This window comes from Oryctolagus cuniculus, chromosome 17 (genome assembly GCF_051225735.1).
Source record: "Oryctolagus cuniculus isolate XC-2025 breed Fujian yellow rabbit chromosome 17, ASM5122573v1, whole genome shotgun sequence".
In the NCBI taxonomy this organism is placed as follows: Eukaryota; Metazoa; Chordata; class Mammalia; order Lagomorpha; family Leporidae; genus Oryctolagus; species Oryctolagus cuniculus.
The window spans coordinates 38,728,568-38,748,663 of NC_142883.1; the positions used below are offsets into that span (position 1 = coordinate 38,728,568).

At 40.4% G+C, this 20,096-nt stretch overlaps 1 protein-coding gene across 2 annotated transcripts in view; it reads right to left on the reverse strand.

Annotated features, from left to right (window-relative positions):
• Nucleotides 1-1,285: 1,285 nt before the first annotated feature.
• The window catches only part of TAF15 (TATA-box binding protein associated factor 15), a 37,200-nt gene continuing 18,389 nt past the window's right edge, over nt 1,286-20,096 (reverse strand). Inside the window, exons 8-16 of one of the 2 annotated variants that reach the window (XM_008271137.5) lie at nt 12,474-12,508; nt 11,837-11,869; nt 10,524-10,633; nt 8,357-8,486; nt 5,753-5,845; nt 4,397-4,478; nt 4,188-4,276; nt 3,460-4,066; nt 1,286-1,617 (exon numbers count right to left, since the gene is read on the reverse strand). In XM_008271137.5, the coding sequence (XP_008269359.1) occupies nt 1,578-1,617; nt 3,460-4,066; nt 4,188-4,276; nt 4,397-4,478; nt 5,753-5,845; nt 8,357-8,486; nt 10,524-10,633; nt 11,837-11,869; nt 12,474-12,508 (1,219 nt within the window). In that variant the 3' untranslated portion in view covers nt 1,286-1,577. The remainder of the gene's footprint in view (nt 1,618-3,459; nt 4,067-4,187; nt 4,277-4,396; nt 4,479-5,752; nt 5,846-8,356; nt 8,487-10,523; nt 10,634-11,836; nt 11,870-12,473; nt 12,509-20,096) is intronic. The other variant, XM_089317382.1, reaches the window with a different exon arrangement.

The following is a 20,096-nucleotide window of genomic DNA, read 5'->3' on the forward strand; positions in this document are numbered from 1 at the left end:
ACCATTCTGTCTCCAGTCCAGCCTTACCATAAGCCAGCCACAATCATCTTTCAGTTGGTGTCACTTAAATCAGATGTTGCCATTCCTGTTTACAATATCTGAATGATTCCCTGTCTGGAAACAAGTGAAAAATGCAGCCCAAGCGCCTAATCACAGGGCTTATTAACTGCCTATTCTTTTGTATGCCCACCATTGAACTCTTTCCCTCCAGTCACAAAGAACCACATAAAATTTGAAAGCAGAACCTGTTCCTGACTCTGTCTAGTTCATAACTCCTGATTTGGTTATGTCATTATAGCTTCCTGATAGTTATTCCCTAAACTTAACCTCTTTACATGGACAATTCCTATTCTTCCCTGCAGACTCACCAACGCTTTACTGCTCCCACAAGATTGCATTAAAAAAAAAGTGTCTTTTTTTATTTTTAAAAGATTTCTGTGTTTATTTGAAAGGCAGAGTTACAGAGAAGACAGAGACTCTTCCATCCGCTAGTTCATTCCCCAGATGGCTGCAATGAGCCAGGGATGGTCCAGGCCAAAGCCAGAACTCCATCAGGGTATCACATGTGGATGGCAAGGGCCCACGTACCTGAACCATCATCTGCTGCTTTCGCAGGCACATTAGCAGGGAGCTGGTTTGGAGGCAGAGCAGTCAGGACTAGAAATGGTGCCCATATGGAATGCCAGTGTCACAGTTAACAGCTTAACCCACTGCACCACAACACCAGTCCCAGTGTCCTTCAATCAGTCATCAAAGCACCTTATATTGGGGGTAGGCATTTGGCACAGTGGCAAAACTGCCTAGATTACCCACATCCCATATCAGGTGCCTGGTTCAAGTCCCAGCTACTGTGCTTCCAATATAGCTTCCTACTACCATGTACCACGTGGGAGGCAGCAGATGATGGCTCAGGACTTGCATCCCTGCCACACATGGGGGAGACCTGGATTGAGTTCCAGACTCCTGGCTTTGAACTGGCCCAGCCCTGGCTGTTGTGGGTATTTGGAGAGTGATCCAGTAGATGGAAAATTTCTCTCTCTGCCCTTCAAATAAAAATGAAATTAATTCATTAAAAAAAACCTTGTACTTATCTTTATTGTAGCACTTATCAAGACTGCTATTTCACCAGCAACATATCCAGCATTCTATTCTAAATATAAGGATCAATGAATATTACTGAAAGTTAACAGTTTACTCAAGTAGAATTCAGTTCCTCATTCTTTAGGGTTAGAGTCTGCTAGGATTGAGTTCTTAGTGTGACAAAGCAATGCACTAATATACAAAGTCCACAAAAACAAGCAGCTTTTATTGCAGTATTACAAAACACTTCTCATTTTGGCAATATTTTACAACGCACTTAGCTTCAAGGGCTGGGAAGGAGAAGGATGGAAACTAAAAGGGGAAATTTCAACGGACATTTCTAAAAGAAAAATTGTCCCTGCCCTCCCACCCAAATAAAAATCCAAACGTCACTTAATTTCACTACCCAAGAGGAGGCCACGAGGAAAGCAGCAGGCATAACTCTGGCAATTTCACTATGGATCATGTCAGAGACCAAGGAACATTCAAAACAGTCATCAGTATGGTCGGTTGCGCTGATCATTTCTGTAGTCGTTTCTAGGAATGAAAAATAAACAGCCGGGCTAAATTGTAATTTCCTACCAAGGTAATAAATGTTTCTTCAGGGTGCTAGTGACTGGCATCAGCAAGACAATTTCTGTTAAGGATGACACTACATTTAATTTACATCTGTAACCCTAGGAGCATAACTTGCCTCATTTATCAGCTTGAAGACCCACAAAGTTCCTAGCGTAAGTTTTACTTTCACCGTTAAAATTTTTCCATCTAGAATGACTCCAAATCATGCTAATATTTCAGGAGGTCAGAACCTATGCTAATTCCAGTGTTCTAAACACAAGAGTGACATAGTAGAACAAGCAAGCACTTTCATGTATGAATTCTGGATCTTTCACTTACTATGTGACCTGGGAAAATGTGATCACTATGTGTCTCTGAGTCTGCAAAAATGGGATTTAACAGAAGAACTAGAACTAAAACATAGAAAGACATTTTCCAGCATTTGCCATGTAGAGAAAGTTTTCATTACATAGTAATTATGCTAACTAATAATTACTAACAGCCAACAATTACATAATGCTTACTATGGACCACCTACTGTTATAATCTAAAACAACACTACTGGGGCAGACATTGTGGTACAGCAAGTTAAGCCACCACCTGGGAAGACAACATCCGCTGTCAGACTGCTACTCTACTTCCAATCCAGCTTCCTGCTACTGTGCTTGAGAAGGCAGCAGATGATAGCCCACAAACTTGGGTTCTCGCTACCCACACAGGAAATCTGGATGGAGTTCCAGTCTCCTGGCTTCAGCTTGGCGCAGTCCCAGTTGTTGTGGACACTTGGGGAGTGAATCAGCAGACAGATCTCCTTGCCTGTGTGTGTGTGTGTGTGTGTGTGTGTGACTCCACCTTTCAAATAAATAAATAATTCTTAAAAAATAAAACAAACAAAAACACCTAGGGGGCTGGCACTGTGGCATAGCAGGTAAAGCCACTGCCTTCAGTGTCAGTATCCCATATGGGTGAGGGTTCAAGTCCTGGCTGCTCCACTTCCAATCCAGCTCTCTGCTACAACCTGGGAAAGCAGTGGAAGATGGGACAAGTCTTGAGTCCCTGCACCCACATGGGAGACCCATTAGAAGCTCCTAGCTCCTTGCTTCAGATTGGCCCAGCTCCAGCTGTTGCAGCCATTTGGGGACTGAACCAGCAGATGAAGACCCTCCCTGCTGCCACCTCTCTCTAACTCTGTCTTTAAAATAAATAAATAAATCTTTAAAAAAAAAAATTCTATGAATTCTGAAAAGCTACTAGCAACCCCATTTTACAGATGAGAGTACTGACACTGACCCTCTAAAACATTAAGTAACTTATCTAAGGTCACACAGATAGGAAGTGGTGGAGCCAGAATTTAAACCCAGACTGTCTTCCAACTTCATGCTCCTAACCAAATGCTATACTAATTCTCACTACCCTATACTGTCTCTGGAATACAGATCCTTAGTGTAATAACTGAAGTTATTTTACATCACTGGACCTTCACCTGTTTCTGCTTCCATACTATTCATATGCACAGCACACTCCATCGGTAGTTTTCATCTGGAAAAGGAACCAGAATCTCCAAAGAAAGAGCTACAGGGTAGCACACAATTTGGAAAAAAATACGTCCACAGAAGATGTGCTTTCCCCTCATTTAGGTTAAGACTCTTGAATCACATAGTTTTACATTATTATCTCCCAGATTCAACTACATTTAGCTACCAAGAAAAAGTAATATACATGCATACACCCAAATATAGATTTTGAGTAAGAATTTCTGAAGCAAAATAAATTTCTGGGGCAATCTGGTAAAAAGTTTAACAAGTGAATTCTAATACTCACCTTCCTCCCATTTTGCCTCCATAGCCACCTCGATCTCCTCCATAGCCCCCACCTCGGTCTCCTCCATAGCCGCCACCACTCCTGTCTCCGCCGTAGCCTCCACTTCTGTCTCCACCATAACCACCGCCGCCACCGCCGCCACCACGGTCTCCTCCGTAGCCTCCCCTACTTCGGTCTCCTCCATACCCTCCTCGGTCTCCTCCATAGCTCCCTCGATCTCCTCCGTAGCCTCCTCGATCTCCGCCATAACCTCCTCGGTCTCCACCATAACTTCCTCGATCTCCACCATAGCTGCCTCCTCGGTCTCCGCCATAGCCACCTCGGTCTCCGCCATAGCCCCCTCTGTCTCCGCCATAGCCACTGCCTCGGTCGCCACCATAACCGCTTCCTCGATCCCCACCATAGCTACCTCCTCTGTCCCCACCATAGCCACCCCCACTTCTGTCCCCGCCATAGCCACCCCCACTTCTATCTCCACCATAGCCACCACTTCTGTCTCCACCATAGCCACCCCCACTTCTGTCTCCACCATAGCCGCCTCGGTCTCCACCTCTGCCCCCACGACCTCTATAGCCCCTCTCTCCACCGTAGCCTCTCCCCCGGAAATCTGCAAGATAGAAACGCACACCAGTGAGGCCAGCAAAATAACGTAAAGCTTCCTTAATGCTAGTCAGAAGATAAATGTCATGCAGAAGCTATTAAAGAGCTGACCCAAAGGGTTGACTTACCCCCTCCTGAGGGACGAGAGTCCTCTGGTCTAGGCTCATTGCACTGATTACAAGAATTCCTTCGTGCAAAATTCATATTTCCACATGACCTGAGAAAGGACAAAAATTAATGTTTCTAAGATTGTTTCCAGTTTCCAGTGGATTCAGAACTACTCTTGCACCCTCTAACTCCAATCCCAACCCCTACTTCCAACACATGAGATACTTACGGATTGGGACAAACCCAGTCTCCACTTTTGGGATCTCCACCTCTCCCCTGAAAGCCTCCTCGGCCTCTGTATCCTCCACGGCCTGGGGATAATGGGACAGCAGGGGAGAAGAATCAACAGCAGACATTAAAAGTACCAGATGAAAGAAGTAAGAGCAAGTGCCCATCAATCCACCAATACCTAGGCAGCCGTCCCCCACCATTAACCCCTTATAGCACGACTTTGTAATTCTTTGATTTGAGGATTTACTTTAACATACAAAGGATAGAAAAGATCCTAAGCACACATTATAATGAAAATAATACACTAAAAAAACCTTCAGTTCACTTAATATGCTACTTAGTTTAGTATCTCAATAATAAGCTTAAGAAAGAAGAAAAAATACAATTTTGAGGAAAATGGGCTCAATAGAAATAAAGAAGTAACCAGTAGGGAGCTTAAAAACTCATCAGGTCTAACTATCTAATTAGGTAACATTTAAACAACTGCCTCCTGATTTCAAAAAAAAACAACAAACTCCTATATAGCTTCCCAAAGAGATGTCTACTAGCTTCTCCCTACTACTTTTTTAGCTATTACCCACCCTCATTTTTTTTTTTAAAGATTTATTTATTTTACTTGAAAAGTCAGTTACACAGAGAGGAGAGGCAGAGAGAGACAGAGAGAGAGAGAAGCCTTCCATCTGCCGGATCACTCCCCAGATGGCTGCAATGGCAGGAGCTATGCTGATCCAAAGCTAGGAGCCAGGAGTTTCTTCCAGGGCTCCCATGTGGGTGCAGGGGCCCAAGGACTTGGGCCATCTTCTACTGCTTTCTCAGGCCATAGCAGAGAGCTGGACGGGAAGTGGATAGCTGCATCTCAAACAGGCACCCATATGGGATGTTAGCACCGCAGGCGGCGGCTTTACCCACTATGCCACAACGCCAGCCCCCTCACCCTCATTTTTTAAAAACTATTTATTTATTTCAAAGGCAGAGAGACAGAGAACTCCCATCCAATGGTTTGCTCCTCAAGTGCCCATAATAACTGAGGTTGAGCCTGGCCAAAGCTGAAAGCAAAGAATTCAATCTAGGTCTCCTATGTGGGTGGCAGAAACTTATTTGAGCCATCACTGCTAACTCCCAAAGTTTGCATTAGCAGGCAGCCAGTCAGGAGCCAGATCTGGGTATCAAATCCAGGTACTCTGATGTGGCACACAGACATTTAATAAGCTAAATGCAGCCCCTCTCTCAACCTCTTTTTAGGACAGATGGAAAGCAACTTAGTGAAAGAAACGGGTAGTAGCAAGTTTACAGAACATGGACTCAAGTTCACACTCAGTATACTATGCAGGCATTTAAACAGCAAATATCTTACCTCGCCGCCCACCTCCACTTCCACCACCTCTCATGAACTCAGGTCTTCTGGTGGCAAAGGACACTTTAATGATGTTGCCATGGAATTCTTTTCCTAATAAAAAAGAAAACAGTTTTGAAGAAATGCTACTCCACATACAAAACTATCTTAGAAATGTTTAGTTTCAGGAGAGTAACTGACATATCCTTACAGAAATTCAAATGTACTGGTGTTACAAAGAGTTACAGTGCTAAAACATGATATAATCTACTGAACTGAATAGATATGTCACTGAGTTAGTCACTTCTTACTATAGTTAAAAAATTCCCATCTAATATTCTTACATGAAAAGAGCCAACTATAAACAAGAATACCACATCATTTGTTTTTTAAAAGGAATGTGTGTATGCATGAGCATATACCCATATATTCACAAATGCTTTACACCAACGTACTTCAAAATCTGTTGAAAATACAATTAGGGGCAGATGCTGTGGCTCACTTTGTTAATCTTCCGCCTGTGGCACCAGCATCCCATATGGGCTCTGGGTTCTAGTCCCGGTTCCTCCTCTTCCAATCCACTCTGCTGTGGCCCAGGAGGGCAGTGGAGGATGGCCCAAGTGCTTGGGCTCCTGCACCCCCATGGGAGAGCAAGGGGAGGCACCTGGCTCCTGGCTTCGGATCAGCGCAGCTCCGGCCATAGCGGCCATTTGGGAGGTGAACCAGCGGAGGGAGGACCTTTCTTTCTGTCTCTCTCACTGTCTAACTCTATCTGTCAAATTATAAAAAAAAAAAAAAAAAAATTAAAACATAAATTTACTTTGGTGCAAAAAAAAAAAACTCTGAAATCTATGCAGATGAGCAGTCTTCAAAATGTTGATGTGAAATGTGTTACTATGAAAAAAACATGCATGGATAGTTTCTGTGAAGTACTCTTGTGAATGAACTGCTTGCTGTACTTTACTGTTCAGCAGGGAAAATAAGATCACCAGGGGTCAAAGGTGGAAAACAAATTCATTTTTTTGGTTTTTTTGTTTTGTCGGGGCGCCGGATTCTGTCCCGGTTGCCCCTCTTCCAGGCCAGCTCTCTGCTATGGCCAGGGAGTGCAGTGGAGGATGGCCCAAGTACTTGGGCCCTGCACCCCATGGGAGACCAGGAGAAGCACCTGGCTCCTGCCATTGGATCAGCGCAGTGTGCCGGCCGCGGCGGCCATTGGAGGGTAAACCAATGGCAAAGGAAGACCTTTCTCTCTCTCTCTCTCTCCCTCTCTCTCTCTCTCACTGTCCACTCTGCCTGCTTAAAAAAAAAAAAAAAAAAAAAAAGGCAACATGAAGGCATGATGGGGGCTGACACTGTGGCACAGCAGGTAAAGCCACTGACTGCAGTGCTGGCACCCCATATGGGTGCCGGTTTGAGTCCCGGCTGCTCCACTTCCAATCCAGCTCTCTGCTATGGCCTGAGAAAGCAGTGGAAAATGGCCCAAGTCCTCGGGCCTATCTCCTGCATAGGAGACCCAGAAGAAGCTCCTGGCTCCTGATCGGCACAGCTCTGCTTGTTACAGCCATCCTAGGGAGTCAACCAGTGGATAGAAGAACCACCCGCCTCTGCCTCTCAAAATAAATAAATCATTAAAAAAAAAAAAATTGTGCCTACTTCATTAATCATAGTAGACATTCACACAGTAACACACATAAAATTAGGGTGCACAAAAATGATGAATTTGTAGTAATATGGACAAATGTCTACACTAAAAGGTTAGATGAAAAAATATGAAAGAAAACTGTACTTGGAATATTATGATAAACTTGTAAAAGTATATTTTAAAAGACTAAAGGAAAATTAATAAAAAAAATTTGTCAGTGGTTATCTCTGAGTAGAAATTAACCGATAGAAACTTTAGTAAGTTTTTCCATTTATCCATATTTTCCTATTTTCTTTTTTTTTTTTTTTTGACAGGCAGAGTGGACAGTGAGAGAGAGAGACAGAGAGAGAAAGGTCTTCCTTTGCCGCTGGTTCACCCTCCAATGGCCGCCGCTGCAGCCGGCGCACCGCGCTGATCCTGGCAGGAGCCAGGAGCCAGGTGCTTTTCCTGGTCTCCCATGGGGTGCAGGGCCCAAGCACCTGGGCCATCCTCCACTGCACTCCCTGGCCATAGCAGAGAGCTGGCCTGGAAGAGGGGCAACCGGGACAGAATCCGGCGCCCCAACCGGGACTAGAACCCGGTGTGCCGGCGCCGCAAGGTGGAGGATTAGCCTATTGAGCCACGGCGCCGGCTCGATATTTTCCTATTTTCAGTGGGAGTAAAATGTCTATGTCTTTTAAACATGTATTAATCTTAGATTGAAGAAAAATTAATCTAAATTTTAAAAGAGTCAACCAGACCAACACTATTACCTATATCAAGTTGGCATCATGTGAAAGACATGATAGAAGGAAATATTCTAGATAAACAAGGATAGAACTCATCACATTTCTAAAGGTATATAAAAACTCTAGCCTACACTACAATGATTTCTTCAAAAGTAAACCTGAATAGAACCACTGTCTCCTCTGCCACATTTTGACATCCAGACTAAGAAACTTTTATCCGAACTGTATGTAGAAAATTCTATGATTGAGACATACCATCAAACCAGTCAATAGCTGCCTTAGCAGAAGGAGGGTCATCAAATGACACTGTTGCCTCGCCTTTTGGCTTCCCAGTATCCTTGTCTGTGTAAAGATTTATCATTGGTTTCCCGGTCTTCTTGTTTGTCTGAAGAAAAAGTTGATATTATCATTATAAGAGTAAGTGATCATACAGCATTTATATATTAAAAAAATTTTAAGATGTGTTGATTTATGCATTTGAAAGGCAGAGTTATAGAGCAGGAGAGAGATGTCTACAACAGTCAAGGCTGGCACAGGACCCAGGAACTTTTATTATGGTCTGCCATGAGAGTGGCAGGGAATCAGTCACGTGAGGGATCATCTGCTACACATTAGCAGGGAGCTGGATTGGAAGCCAGCTGGAGTACCTAGAACTTAAACCAGAACTCTAATATGGGTTGTGGGTATTCTAAGCAATGGCTTAAAATCCACTGTACTACATGCCTATCCCTACAGATTTATTTTGTAAAATAAATTCATACACCTATTCTACAAAATACTGTTTCAATAAAAACATAAAGGGCCAGCATTGTGAGCAGCAGGTTAAGCTATCACCTGTGATGCTCACATTCCAAATGAGCATGAGTCCTGGCTGCTCTACTAGCAATTAAACTCCCTGTTAATGTGCTTGGGAAAACAATAGAAGATGTCCCAAGTACTTAAGCCCCTGCCATCCACATAGGAGACTCGGATGGAGCTCCAGGATTCTGATTTTGTTGTGGCCTAATCCTGGCCAGCAGTAGTGAACCAGCAGATACAAGATCTCTTTCTTTCTCTCTGTTACTCTGCCTTCCAAATAAATAAAATAAATCTTTTAAAAAAATAATAAAAAGTTATCTAAAGGTTTGAACAAGGAAAACTTTCCCAGCTACATTAAGTGAAAACCAAGCTATAAATATGATACAGTATACTGTTTTATCTATGTATAATTTATATAAATCCACAAAAAGTGAATGTAGGCACTGCCTCTTGTAAATATATATATCCTCTAAAACACTTTGAAGTCATGAATGATGTTCATTGAACAAATCAACTGATTGCCTCTAAGAAGTATTCTGGGATTTGGCTGGGATAGGAAGAATGTTTTCTTATCAAAAATGATTTTTTTTTACCTATTAAATGTTTAATTAATTTCTTAAAAAATTTTAACTCCCCAAGAAGGAAAAAAGTAATTCCACAGACACCAAAACAAGGATAAATACAAACATATTTCAAGAAAGTGCTACTAACTACATAACAGTCTATAAGGTGCTTTCTAGATGAACAGAGAAAATATATGCATAAAACAAATGGTGCAAAAGACAAGCAAGCTTTCTCTCTCTCTCTCTCTCTCACTGTCCACTCTGCCTGTCAAAAAAAACAAAAAAAATTAAAAATTAAAAAAAAAAAAAAAAAAGGCCGGTGCCGCAGCTCACTAGGCTAATCCTCTGCGCCGGCACACCGGGTTCTAGTCCCGGTCGGGGCACCAGATTCTGTCCCGGTTGCCCCTCTTCCAGGCCAGCTCTCTGCTGTGGCCAGGGAATGCAGTGGAGGATGGCCCAAGTGCTTGGGCCCTGCACCCCATGGGAGACCAGGAGAAGCACCTGGCTCCTGCCATCGGATCAGCGCGGTGCGCCGTCCGCAGCGCGCCGGCCGTGCGGCGGCCATTGGAGGGTGAACCAACGGCAAAGGAAGACCTTTCTCTCTCTCTCTCTCTCTCTCACTGTCCACTCTGCCTGTCAAAAAAATAAATAAAAAATAAAAATTTAAAAGAAAAAAAGACAAGTAAGCAATTATAAAATAACATGCTATAAATTGGGCTAGCATATATAGTAGGCATTAAATAACAAAAAATATATATACATATTAGTAGCAACTTGATTTTGTATATACTGGCATCTCAGAATCCATAAAATGGTCTCACAATTTTTGGAGTTAGGCAGACTTTACTTTTAGAACCCTACAGTTGAAGATAAACACAGACAAGGAATAAAAATCTTCAAATATTTAGCATATGTAGCAAAGGCCTACAGACACATGTAAGCATGTATACCAGATTATTTTTAAAAATCAACTCACAATGGAGTATATAGGCTTCTTTTGTAATCTATGTAAATTAACTAGGATATATTATTATGAAATTTTCTATTTAAATCATACTCACCTTGATAATCCCTATTTGTTTAAAGAACTCCCCCACTTGATCTGTAGACACACCCTCCCCAAGTCCTTGCACAAAGATTGTGTTGTTATCTGAATTGTCAGATTCTGAATCTAAAGGGAAAAAAAGTTATGGTTAATTTTCCTCATTCCTTGGTTTATTGCATCTCATCCAGTAATCAAGATCATTTATTTTCCAATATTCCACTATTCTGTAAGAGCAATACAAAACTCTTACATAAACATGCAACATGTTCACAAGATTTATTTGGTAGCAGATCAATTATTACAACCAATCTCAGGTAAAGTGGATCAAGGCCACGCTGTGTGAAATACACATAGAACAATTAAGGGATATCTTAAGATCTTGCTCTTCAGATTCATACACTAGACTTTGGCTCGCGAAGGGCTGAAGAGATTATATTTAAATTGGTATTCCTTCCCCTGGAAAATTCTAATTCTAATTAATACTTTTAAGCCTCCCTAGTAGAAAAATCCCCCAAATCTGATATTCTGGACTTCCAAGCAAGCCAAGCAGAAGTGCTGGTTTCCCATTCACTGTAGTAAGCTTTTCATATATCAGAGGGTAGGAGCGCCTTGTACACACACCTTACCTTACACGTACATTTTTGGATTAGTACAACAAAGTAAGAAAGATGTACAAAAATTCAGTCCATCAAGGGATAATTCAGAAATTGCCATCCATATAGAATACTTTGGCATCTTAATAAAAACAAAAGTTCTGATTTCAATATATTTAAAATTTTTTGGTTCAAATAGATTTCTAACCACTAAATTTTAACTTTAAAAAAGGCTCCATGGTAAATCTGTAGCCTTGAATTTCATTTAAAAATAAAAAGCCACAAAAAATTTGTGACCTTTACCTAAATATGACAAATCCTTCATGTATGAACTCAGGGGTTTTTAGACCCATTAGGCAAACTATCATTCCAATGTAGGATGCTTAAGTACAGCCTCTCTAATTCCTCAATGTTACCAATTCTTTCAATAAATTTGATTTTAAAAAATTAAATAACTAATGCTAATTAGCAGTAAAAATTTCAGTATTTCTTCAAAATAGAAAAAGTAGAGCATGGGAAAAGCATAAACAGCAATTTTCCCCAGTAACTTTCCCATCAATCCCCCTGAATTTTTCTTTCTGGCATGTCTTTAGAAATAAAGTTTCCCAGTTCTGGCTGCACTAGCATATTAAATCTTCCTCCTGTACTAATCTCCCTAAGTATACACTTTTCCCTTCAAAAAATGGAAAATTAACATTTTACTAATTGCAAAATTATAAACTACCATAAACCTTACCAGCATCTGGTCTGGGTCCATAATCCCTGTGACCTAAGGGAAAAGAAAAGAAAAAAAAAGCTATTCAAGGCAACTCATTTGAAATCATTAAAAAATAGTAATAATAATGAAGGCATGAAAAGTCAATACTTCCAAATCCTTGAAAGTCAACCATCACAGATTTACAAACTATATAAATTAAGTTTTACTAAAAGTTTAAGAAATCAATATGAATGTCAACATTTCCTTAAACTTGTCCTAGATGGCACCTGCCACTTGCATTATGCTATTGTCACTTTTGTTAAGCTCTGGTTGTGAAGGCTGATTGGAAGACCCTAATAATTTAAAAACATCATGTCAGCTACCTTTATAAAAAACATAGTCAAAATCCAGTGAAGGTCTCATTCATTGGTCACCACAGACTCTCATGCAAATTCACTGTGTTGCAACCTATTGGACTGTCTGAGATAAACTTTGGCTTTTTAATGTTTACTTTTATATATATATATAGATACATAAATAATTATTTTTTAAAGCACACAACACACACCAGCCTCAACAGAGTAAGAAAGGGCTTAGATTGCGTCTGCGGGATATTGGTGGCTTTTAGATTTATATAGCATTTCCACTGAAACATTTTGGGATACTCAGCACTTACCACCAAAATTTTTGAAGCCACCGCGGTCACCACCACTGCAGAGGAAAAATTGAAGAAATGATTTCTTCCTTAAGTCTCTAATGTGCTGAGCCCTGGGCTCAATCTACACTTAACTGTCACAAGTAGAGCGCCTAGGAAAACAGTAGCACCACTAACTTTCCAGTAATTTCCATCTGATAGACTTCAAAATGTTGTTTCCGTCTAAATGGTTTCCCAGGGATCTATTTCCATAAGGTGCCTTTTCAAGCTTATTTGTTAACATATCTACTATATGCTTATTTAAAAAATTTCCCAATCCCAAGTCAAAAGGGTACTATTCAAACTGTTAACTTAAAGCTGGAGGCACAGCATGAAGAATGCTAAACTAGAACAAGCATACTATCCAAAGAGATATTTTTTAAATATGTAAAAAAAGAAAAAGACTACAAAATTGTAAAACAAGGTTAAGATGTTTATAATAAAAGGAGAGATAAAAACTTGGATATTAAATTCTGCTGAGATATCAAATAGTGGGTTTTATGAGATGAATTTAAAAAAAGCAAGGTACAAATATACACAAAAGTGAATCTAAATGAAAATAGTCTTAAAATTTCAAATAATTCAGAAATCTGATGAGGACAAAAAAACAGCATAACTTAAAATTGCCCTCCTACTTCATACCAACTAGATCTTTTTACATAGAGCTATTGAAGTTCATGCTTCCAAATGCTCTGTACGCCGATCAGTAGCACACATTAAAGACAGAATGCAACATACTCTATTATTGTAGCTGTTCATAAAAGGCCTTTATCTGGCAAATTTCCAGTGTAGTAGGTCAATGGTACTTGTGTGTATAGTTTTATGTAAGAAATCTAAGGTGTCTCTTATCAAGAAAGTCTTTAAGTATCCATCTAGTAAAAAAGTTTGTTCTCTTGACTGAACTACATTATCTTCTAAGAGTAATGTGCTGACATGGAAATAAATATACTCAAAGTTTTCAGTGATAATATCTGATCTTCTACTAATAATCTTATTCTACGATAACTCAAGAAGCTAATCCAATACACAAATGTCTGTCTCCCTTACTTAAGAAAAAACCTCTATTTTAGTGATTACCCTACATTCCAGATGGCTTTTTTGAGTCATCCTGAGAAAAATCAATAAATGAGAAGGCATTCTCCCTTTATGATAAATAACATACTACCTTGATGTGCACATACTTCCCACTGCAATCAACCTAGGTATAGTCACATGTATTTTAAGTTGCTTGTAAAATTTTCATACAACTTCCAAGAAGCCATTTAGAGAATAAACCTATTTCAGGGCTATATGAAACTCGTGTCCTTCATAAACATACAATTTGCTATTCTCTAAAGATTCTGACTTCAGAACAGTACCCAAATCTTCTTACACTCCTAAATAACATACATATCACTGCTCAATCCTTTAAGAAAGGGAAAACAACAGTTCTGAAGATTCAACTGCTGAAAACCTTATCAGAAATCAAGGTTCCATCAAAGATGATGCTTAGATCTCCAAAAAGTGATGAGACAAGAACTAGTGCCCACACTCTAATGTTGATGTTCAAGTCCCCATAATAGAGTAGAATTTTAAAGTAGGAAATTGAAGTCACTGTGAATACAAATAAAGCTGGGAGTGATATCTCTTAATTACCCTTAAAAAAGACAAAATTGTTTATTTGGCCATGACGAAAATATGCAGTTTTATACATCAGTTAGTTCCCGTAATTTCCATTCTAGCTAGCAACATAATTTTTTACAATAAAAAGGCATGCCCTTGCAAAAAGACATAAAACAAACAATACTTGGAAAGGTTTATGATTTCCCACTGCTCCATAAAATGACATTTTAAACTTGTCATCTTTATTCAGTATTTCCTGGGAAAGAAAAGCAGCTGAAGACTTAAGACAATGGCCAAACATATGGAAATACTGAAAAAGAACCAAACCAAGAAACTCAAAATATACTCTTTGTTATCACTAATCAACTCTGAAAATTTGGACAATTATTCTCCCTGGGTTTCAGTTTCCTCCTTTACAATCTACATTCTTAGTATGCAAAGGGTACAGGGTAGGCATCTGGCTTAGTGGTTAAGATACCCACATCCCAGGGCCGGCACTGTGGCACAGCTGGTAAAGCCGCTGCCTACAGTGCTGGCACCTCATATGGGCGCCGGTTCGAGTCCTAGCTGCTCCATTTCTGACACAGCTCCCTGCTAATGTGTGTGGGAAAGCAGCAGGAGATTGCTCAAGTGCTTGGGCCACTGCACTCACGTGGAGACCCAGAAGAAGCTCTCAGCTTCAGATCAGTCCATCCCTGGCCATTGTAGTCATTTGGGGAATGAACTGACAGATGGATTCTCTCTCTGTCTTTTCCTCTCTCTTTAACTCTGCCTTTCAAATAAATCTTTAACAACAACAAAAAAATAGGATGCCAAATCCCATATTAGAGTCCCCGAGTTTGAGTTCCTGCTCTGTCCCCAACTCCAGCTTTCTGCTAATGTGCACTCTGGGAGGTAACAAGTGATGGCTCAGGTATTTTGGTTCCAGTGATGGCCTGGCCTAGCTACAGCTGTTGAGGGCATTTGAAGAGTGAATCAAGGGAAGAGAGCTCTCCATTTGTCTGTCCGTCTTGGTGCCTCTCAAATAAATAAAATAATGTTTTGAGAAAAAGGTAAACATAAACAAATGCATAGCCTAGAAGCTTCTCAGAAAAGCAGGACCTCAGGCCTTAATGAGATCTACAGAATCTACAGAATCAGAATCTGCATTTTAGTAAGATCCACGAGGAACTCATATGATCATTAATGTCTGAGAAGCACTAGTAGAGATGAATTACATGAAGCTTTCTTACACCTTTAAATGTAGTGCTCACTACTAAACAATTAACAGAAGATGTGCCTGTGATTAAGAATCTTTCCAGGGCTGGTACTGTGGTATAGCTGGTAAAGCCACTGCCTGCGACACAAGCATCCAATATGGGTGCTGGTTCGGGTCGTGGCTGTTTCACTGCCTATGCAGATCTGTGCTAATGCACCTGGGAAAGTTGAAGATGGCCCAAGTGCTTGGGCCCCTCAACCCACAGGGGAGACCTGAAAGAAGCTCCTGGCTCCTAGCTCCTGGCCTTGGCCTGGCCCAGCATCAGTTATTGCAGCCTTCTGGGAAGTAAACCAGCTGACGGATGATCTCTGTCTCTCCCTCTCTCTTGTCTCTAACTTTGACTTCAAATAAATAAATCTTTTTAAAAAAGAAAAAAAATCTTTCCACCAAACCTGTATTTAGTTACAAGTCCTTTTCCCACATTTCACTAAAGTCTCATTAGCAAATAAAGATACCAAGATCCTCAAAATATTTATCAGTCAAGATATCACAACAAATTTTCCATTCCAAAAAGAACAATAAACATGCACATATTATGAATGCCTGAAGGACATTTTAAGGTAAAATATTATTTAACAGAGACATATTATAAGCCTACTCAATTTTCCTGGCTGAGTGTCCCCTGTATAAGAAAACTAGTTGCATATTCTTGACATATATGAGACGGTTCTTCCAAATTTAAACCCACAAAGAGCAGTCCACTCTATGCTAGATTCTGAGGGTTACATCACTGTTGCAGCATTATACATTTAGAGAAGACAATTTCAAGTGCTGTTAAGAAACAAAGTTCTTTGGGGCCGGTGCTGTGGGGTAGAAGGTAAAGCCACTGCGGCACAGCATCCCATAGGGGAGCCAGTTCAAGTCCAGCTGCTCCACTTCTGCTCCAGCTCTCTCCTATGGCCTGGGAAAACAGTGGAAGATGGCAAAAGTCCTTGGGACCCTGTATCCACGTGGGAGACCTAGAAGTAGTTTCTGGCTCCTCATTTCAGATGGGCCCAGCTCCAGCCATTGTGTCCATTTGGGGAATGAACCAGTGGATGGAAGACTTCTGTCTCTCTGCCTCTCAAATAATAATAAATGAATCTTTAAAAAAAAAAGTTCTTTGACAGAATCTCTTCTCAATTTTTCATTAAAAATTAAACTAAATTTATTTTATATTATTTATATTAAATATTATATTATTCATATTAAAATTGCCAAGAAATGACAAAGCATGAAACTTTATTCCTAGAAAATTCACTATCTAGAGGGGAAAAAAAGGAAAAAAGCTAAAAACTGGAAAAGATTCACTTAAAAACTCATGTTGTACTTGAGTTTTCTTACTATTAAATCCAGAACACAACTTTTTTTATTATGAGGGGAGAAACCAACACTACTTCCAAGTGTAAATAGCTCACTGGATTCAATACAGCTATATTTACATTTTATTTACTCTCATATCTTGCCTGTATGGCTTTCTGAATACGTTATTTATCTACATTTCAAAAGGACAAGAATCTATCATACCAGAGCTGCACCAGCCAATACAGACAGTATCTACTAGCTGCATGTGGCTGCTGAGCACTTATGTGGTTAAACTGAGATGTGCTATAAATGTAAAATATAAAATGAATTTTTAAGTTTTAGTATGACAAAGTATACACTATCTCATTAAAACTTTTTTATATTACATGATGAAATGTTATTTTGGACAAACTTGGTTAAATAAAACAAGAAAATTATATATACCTCTAGTTTTCCTTATATGGCTCAAATTTGAGATCCACATTGTATTTCTATTGGGCAATGCTGTTTTAGACAGTCATTAGAACATATGCACGGCCGGCGCCGCAGCTCACTAGGCTAATCCTCCACCTTGCGGCGCCGGCACACCGGGTTCTAGTCCTGGTCAGGGCGCCAGATTCTGTCCCGCTTGCCCCTCTTCCAGGCCAGCTCTCTGCTGTGGCCAGGGAGTGCAGTGGAGGATGGCCCAAGTACTTGGGCCCTGTACCCCATGGGAGACCAGGAGAAGCACCTGGCTCCTGCCTTCGGATCAGCGCGGTGCACCGGCTGCAGCGCGCCGGCCGCGGCAGCCATTGGAGGGTGAACCAACGGCAAAGGAAGACCTTTTTCTCTGTCTCTCTCTCTCTCTCTCTCACTGTCCACTCTGCCTGTCAAAAAATAAAAAAATAAAATAAAAATTAAAAAATTAAAAAAAAGAACATATGCACATTTTTAAGAGAGCTAATCAAACATTCTAAGAGAAGGGTAGGTGCCAGTGTTGTGGCACAGCCACAACCTCTGACACCAGCATCCCACATGGGCACCAGCTGGATTCCTAGCTGCTCCAGCTTCCCGCTAATGTGCCTTTGAAAGTACAGAAGATGGCCCAAGTCCATGGGCCCCTGGACCAACATGGGAGACCAGAAGGGACTCCAGGCTCCTAGCTTCATCCTGGTCCAACCCTGGACACTGCAGCCATTTGATAAGTCAACCAGTGGATGGAAGCGTGCACTCCCAATCTAACTCTACCTTTCAAATAAATAAATCTTTTTTAAAAAGAGAGCAAAGCCAGTGTTGTGGTGTGACACTCGTCCTATATGGACACCAGTTTGAGTCTCAGCTGCTCTACTTCCATTCCAGCTCCCTGATAACACGCCTGGGAGAAGCAGAGGAAGATGGCTCAAGTGCTTGGGCCTATGCCATCCACATGGAAGACCCTTATGGAGTTCCAGGCCCCAGCCACTTCAGCCATCAGGGAAGCAAACCAGTGGATGGAAGACCTCATGTCTCTCCCTCTCTCCTTATACCTTTGGCTTTCTAATAAACTCTGTAAAAGAGAGAGAAAACACTCAAAATTCAGGCTAATTTTATTTTATTTTATTTTTTTGACAGGCAGAGCGGACAGTGAGAGACAGAGAGAAAGGTCTTCCTTTGCCGTTGGTTCACCCTCCAATGGCCGCTGTGGCCGGTGCACCACGCTGATCCGATGGCAGGAGCCAGGTAATTATCCTGGTCTCCCATGGGGTGCAGGGCCCAAGCACTTGGGCCATCCTCCACTGCACTCCCCCTGGCCACAGCAGAGAGCTGGCCTGGAAGAGGGGCAACCGGGACAGAATCCAGCGCCCCAACCGGGACTAGAACCCGGTGTGCCGGTGCCGCAAGGTGGAGGATTAGCTTAGTGAGCCGCGGCGCCGGCCAAATTCAGGCTAATTTTACAATTAAGCAGGTGACAACACATAGTAATAAATAATCATCTATGAAGTTCCATTCATTTTCAAAGGCATTAATCATAATGATACAACTAAAAATAATGGCAAATTAATGGCCTTATCATCTAGTCCAGTAAGATGTCAATTTCAGACAATAAAAAAATTAAGCCTTTCTGTTATAACTGCTTTTTCAAAGAAAAAGATTAAGTTTCCTGAAGTTCAATAATCTTCACATCTCTCTTCTGTATGTAGAAATATGATGGATTCCTTTTGTCTGAATCTTCCTCCAGCCAAGCAACCACACAATTTACAAGTCTAAGAACAACTCATCTTCCACCATACATTCAACCCTCACTCACAAAACACACCTCTGATTATTTAAATATGAACCCAACAAATGACAAATATTTTTCAAACAGCCCCCAAAAGAGATTTTCAACTTCCTATTTTTAAGATGGTTAGAAACACAAATGGGAGTGTTGATGAAGACTAATGAAAAAAATGCTTGGATATTTGGGATACTGAAATGCAAAACTAAATGTGGGGGAAAAATTTTTTAAATTAGGCATTTATATTCAAATTCAAAATGCTTTAACCCAATAAATTAAAATATACTTCTTGAACAAGATGCTGTCACATACGAAGTAATATAAACTTGCAACTTCAGTATTCATAAATCAAGTTTTCTTGAAACACAACCATGTTTATTCATTTATATATTTATGGCTACTGTAAGGCTCCAAAGGCAGGGCTGAATAACTGCAACATACACCATGTGATCTGCAAAGTCCAACATATTTACTATCTGGTCTTTCTCATAAAAGTGTGCCAACATGATATAGACCGTAATCGTTATCCACAGGGATTTCTAGAAAAGGCCTCTGTGAACATTCCAATCATTAGGATTTAACAAGGATAAAAAGACTACAAATCCCTCCTTCACCCAGTTTTATCCCTACTTGAATATGATCATCATCACTATGACAAATATATATTGAACTTCTGCATGAGATTTTGTTTGACAGAATTCCTAAGGGTAAACAAAGGTTTAATAATCTAAAACTTTGACAGTGAATCAATTTCTGGGCCACAAATTATATTGAAATGTATCAACAAGGAGCCTATATTGCTTAAAAATTGGATTAGTTAAGGTACTCTTTCCTTCATCAGAAGGATCATTTAAGGTCCTTTCAATCTTTAGATTATAAGATGAGTTGTCATTCACAGATAAAAAGATATTTAGAAAGACTTTCCTACCCTCCTCTTCATGAAAAGGCCAATTCCATCTTCTCAGTCCCACACTATCAGTTTAAAAATTTATGAGAATAAAGTTATAAGTTCCTTATGAAGGTTCCTTAAACCTCTGAAGTACTATAAAACATATAGCATTTCATGGGAGTCAATTAACTAAGGCATAATACGTAGACATTAAATACAACTGTTGGTTACCTTTTTCAGGGACTTTGTTTTAGCTAAGAGGAAGACTATTAGCTAAAGATAAGTACCACATCCCTTTATATTTTTCATTTATATCCACACTGATGGCAGACTACT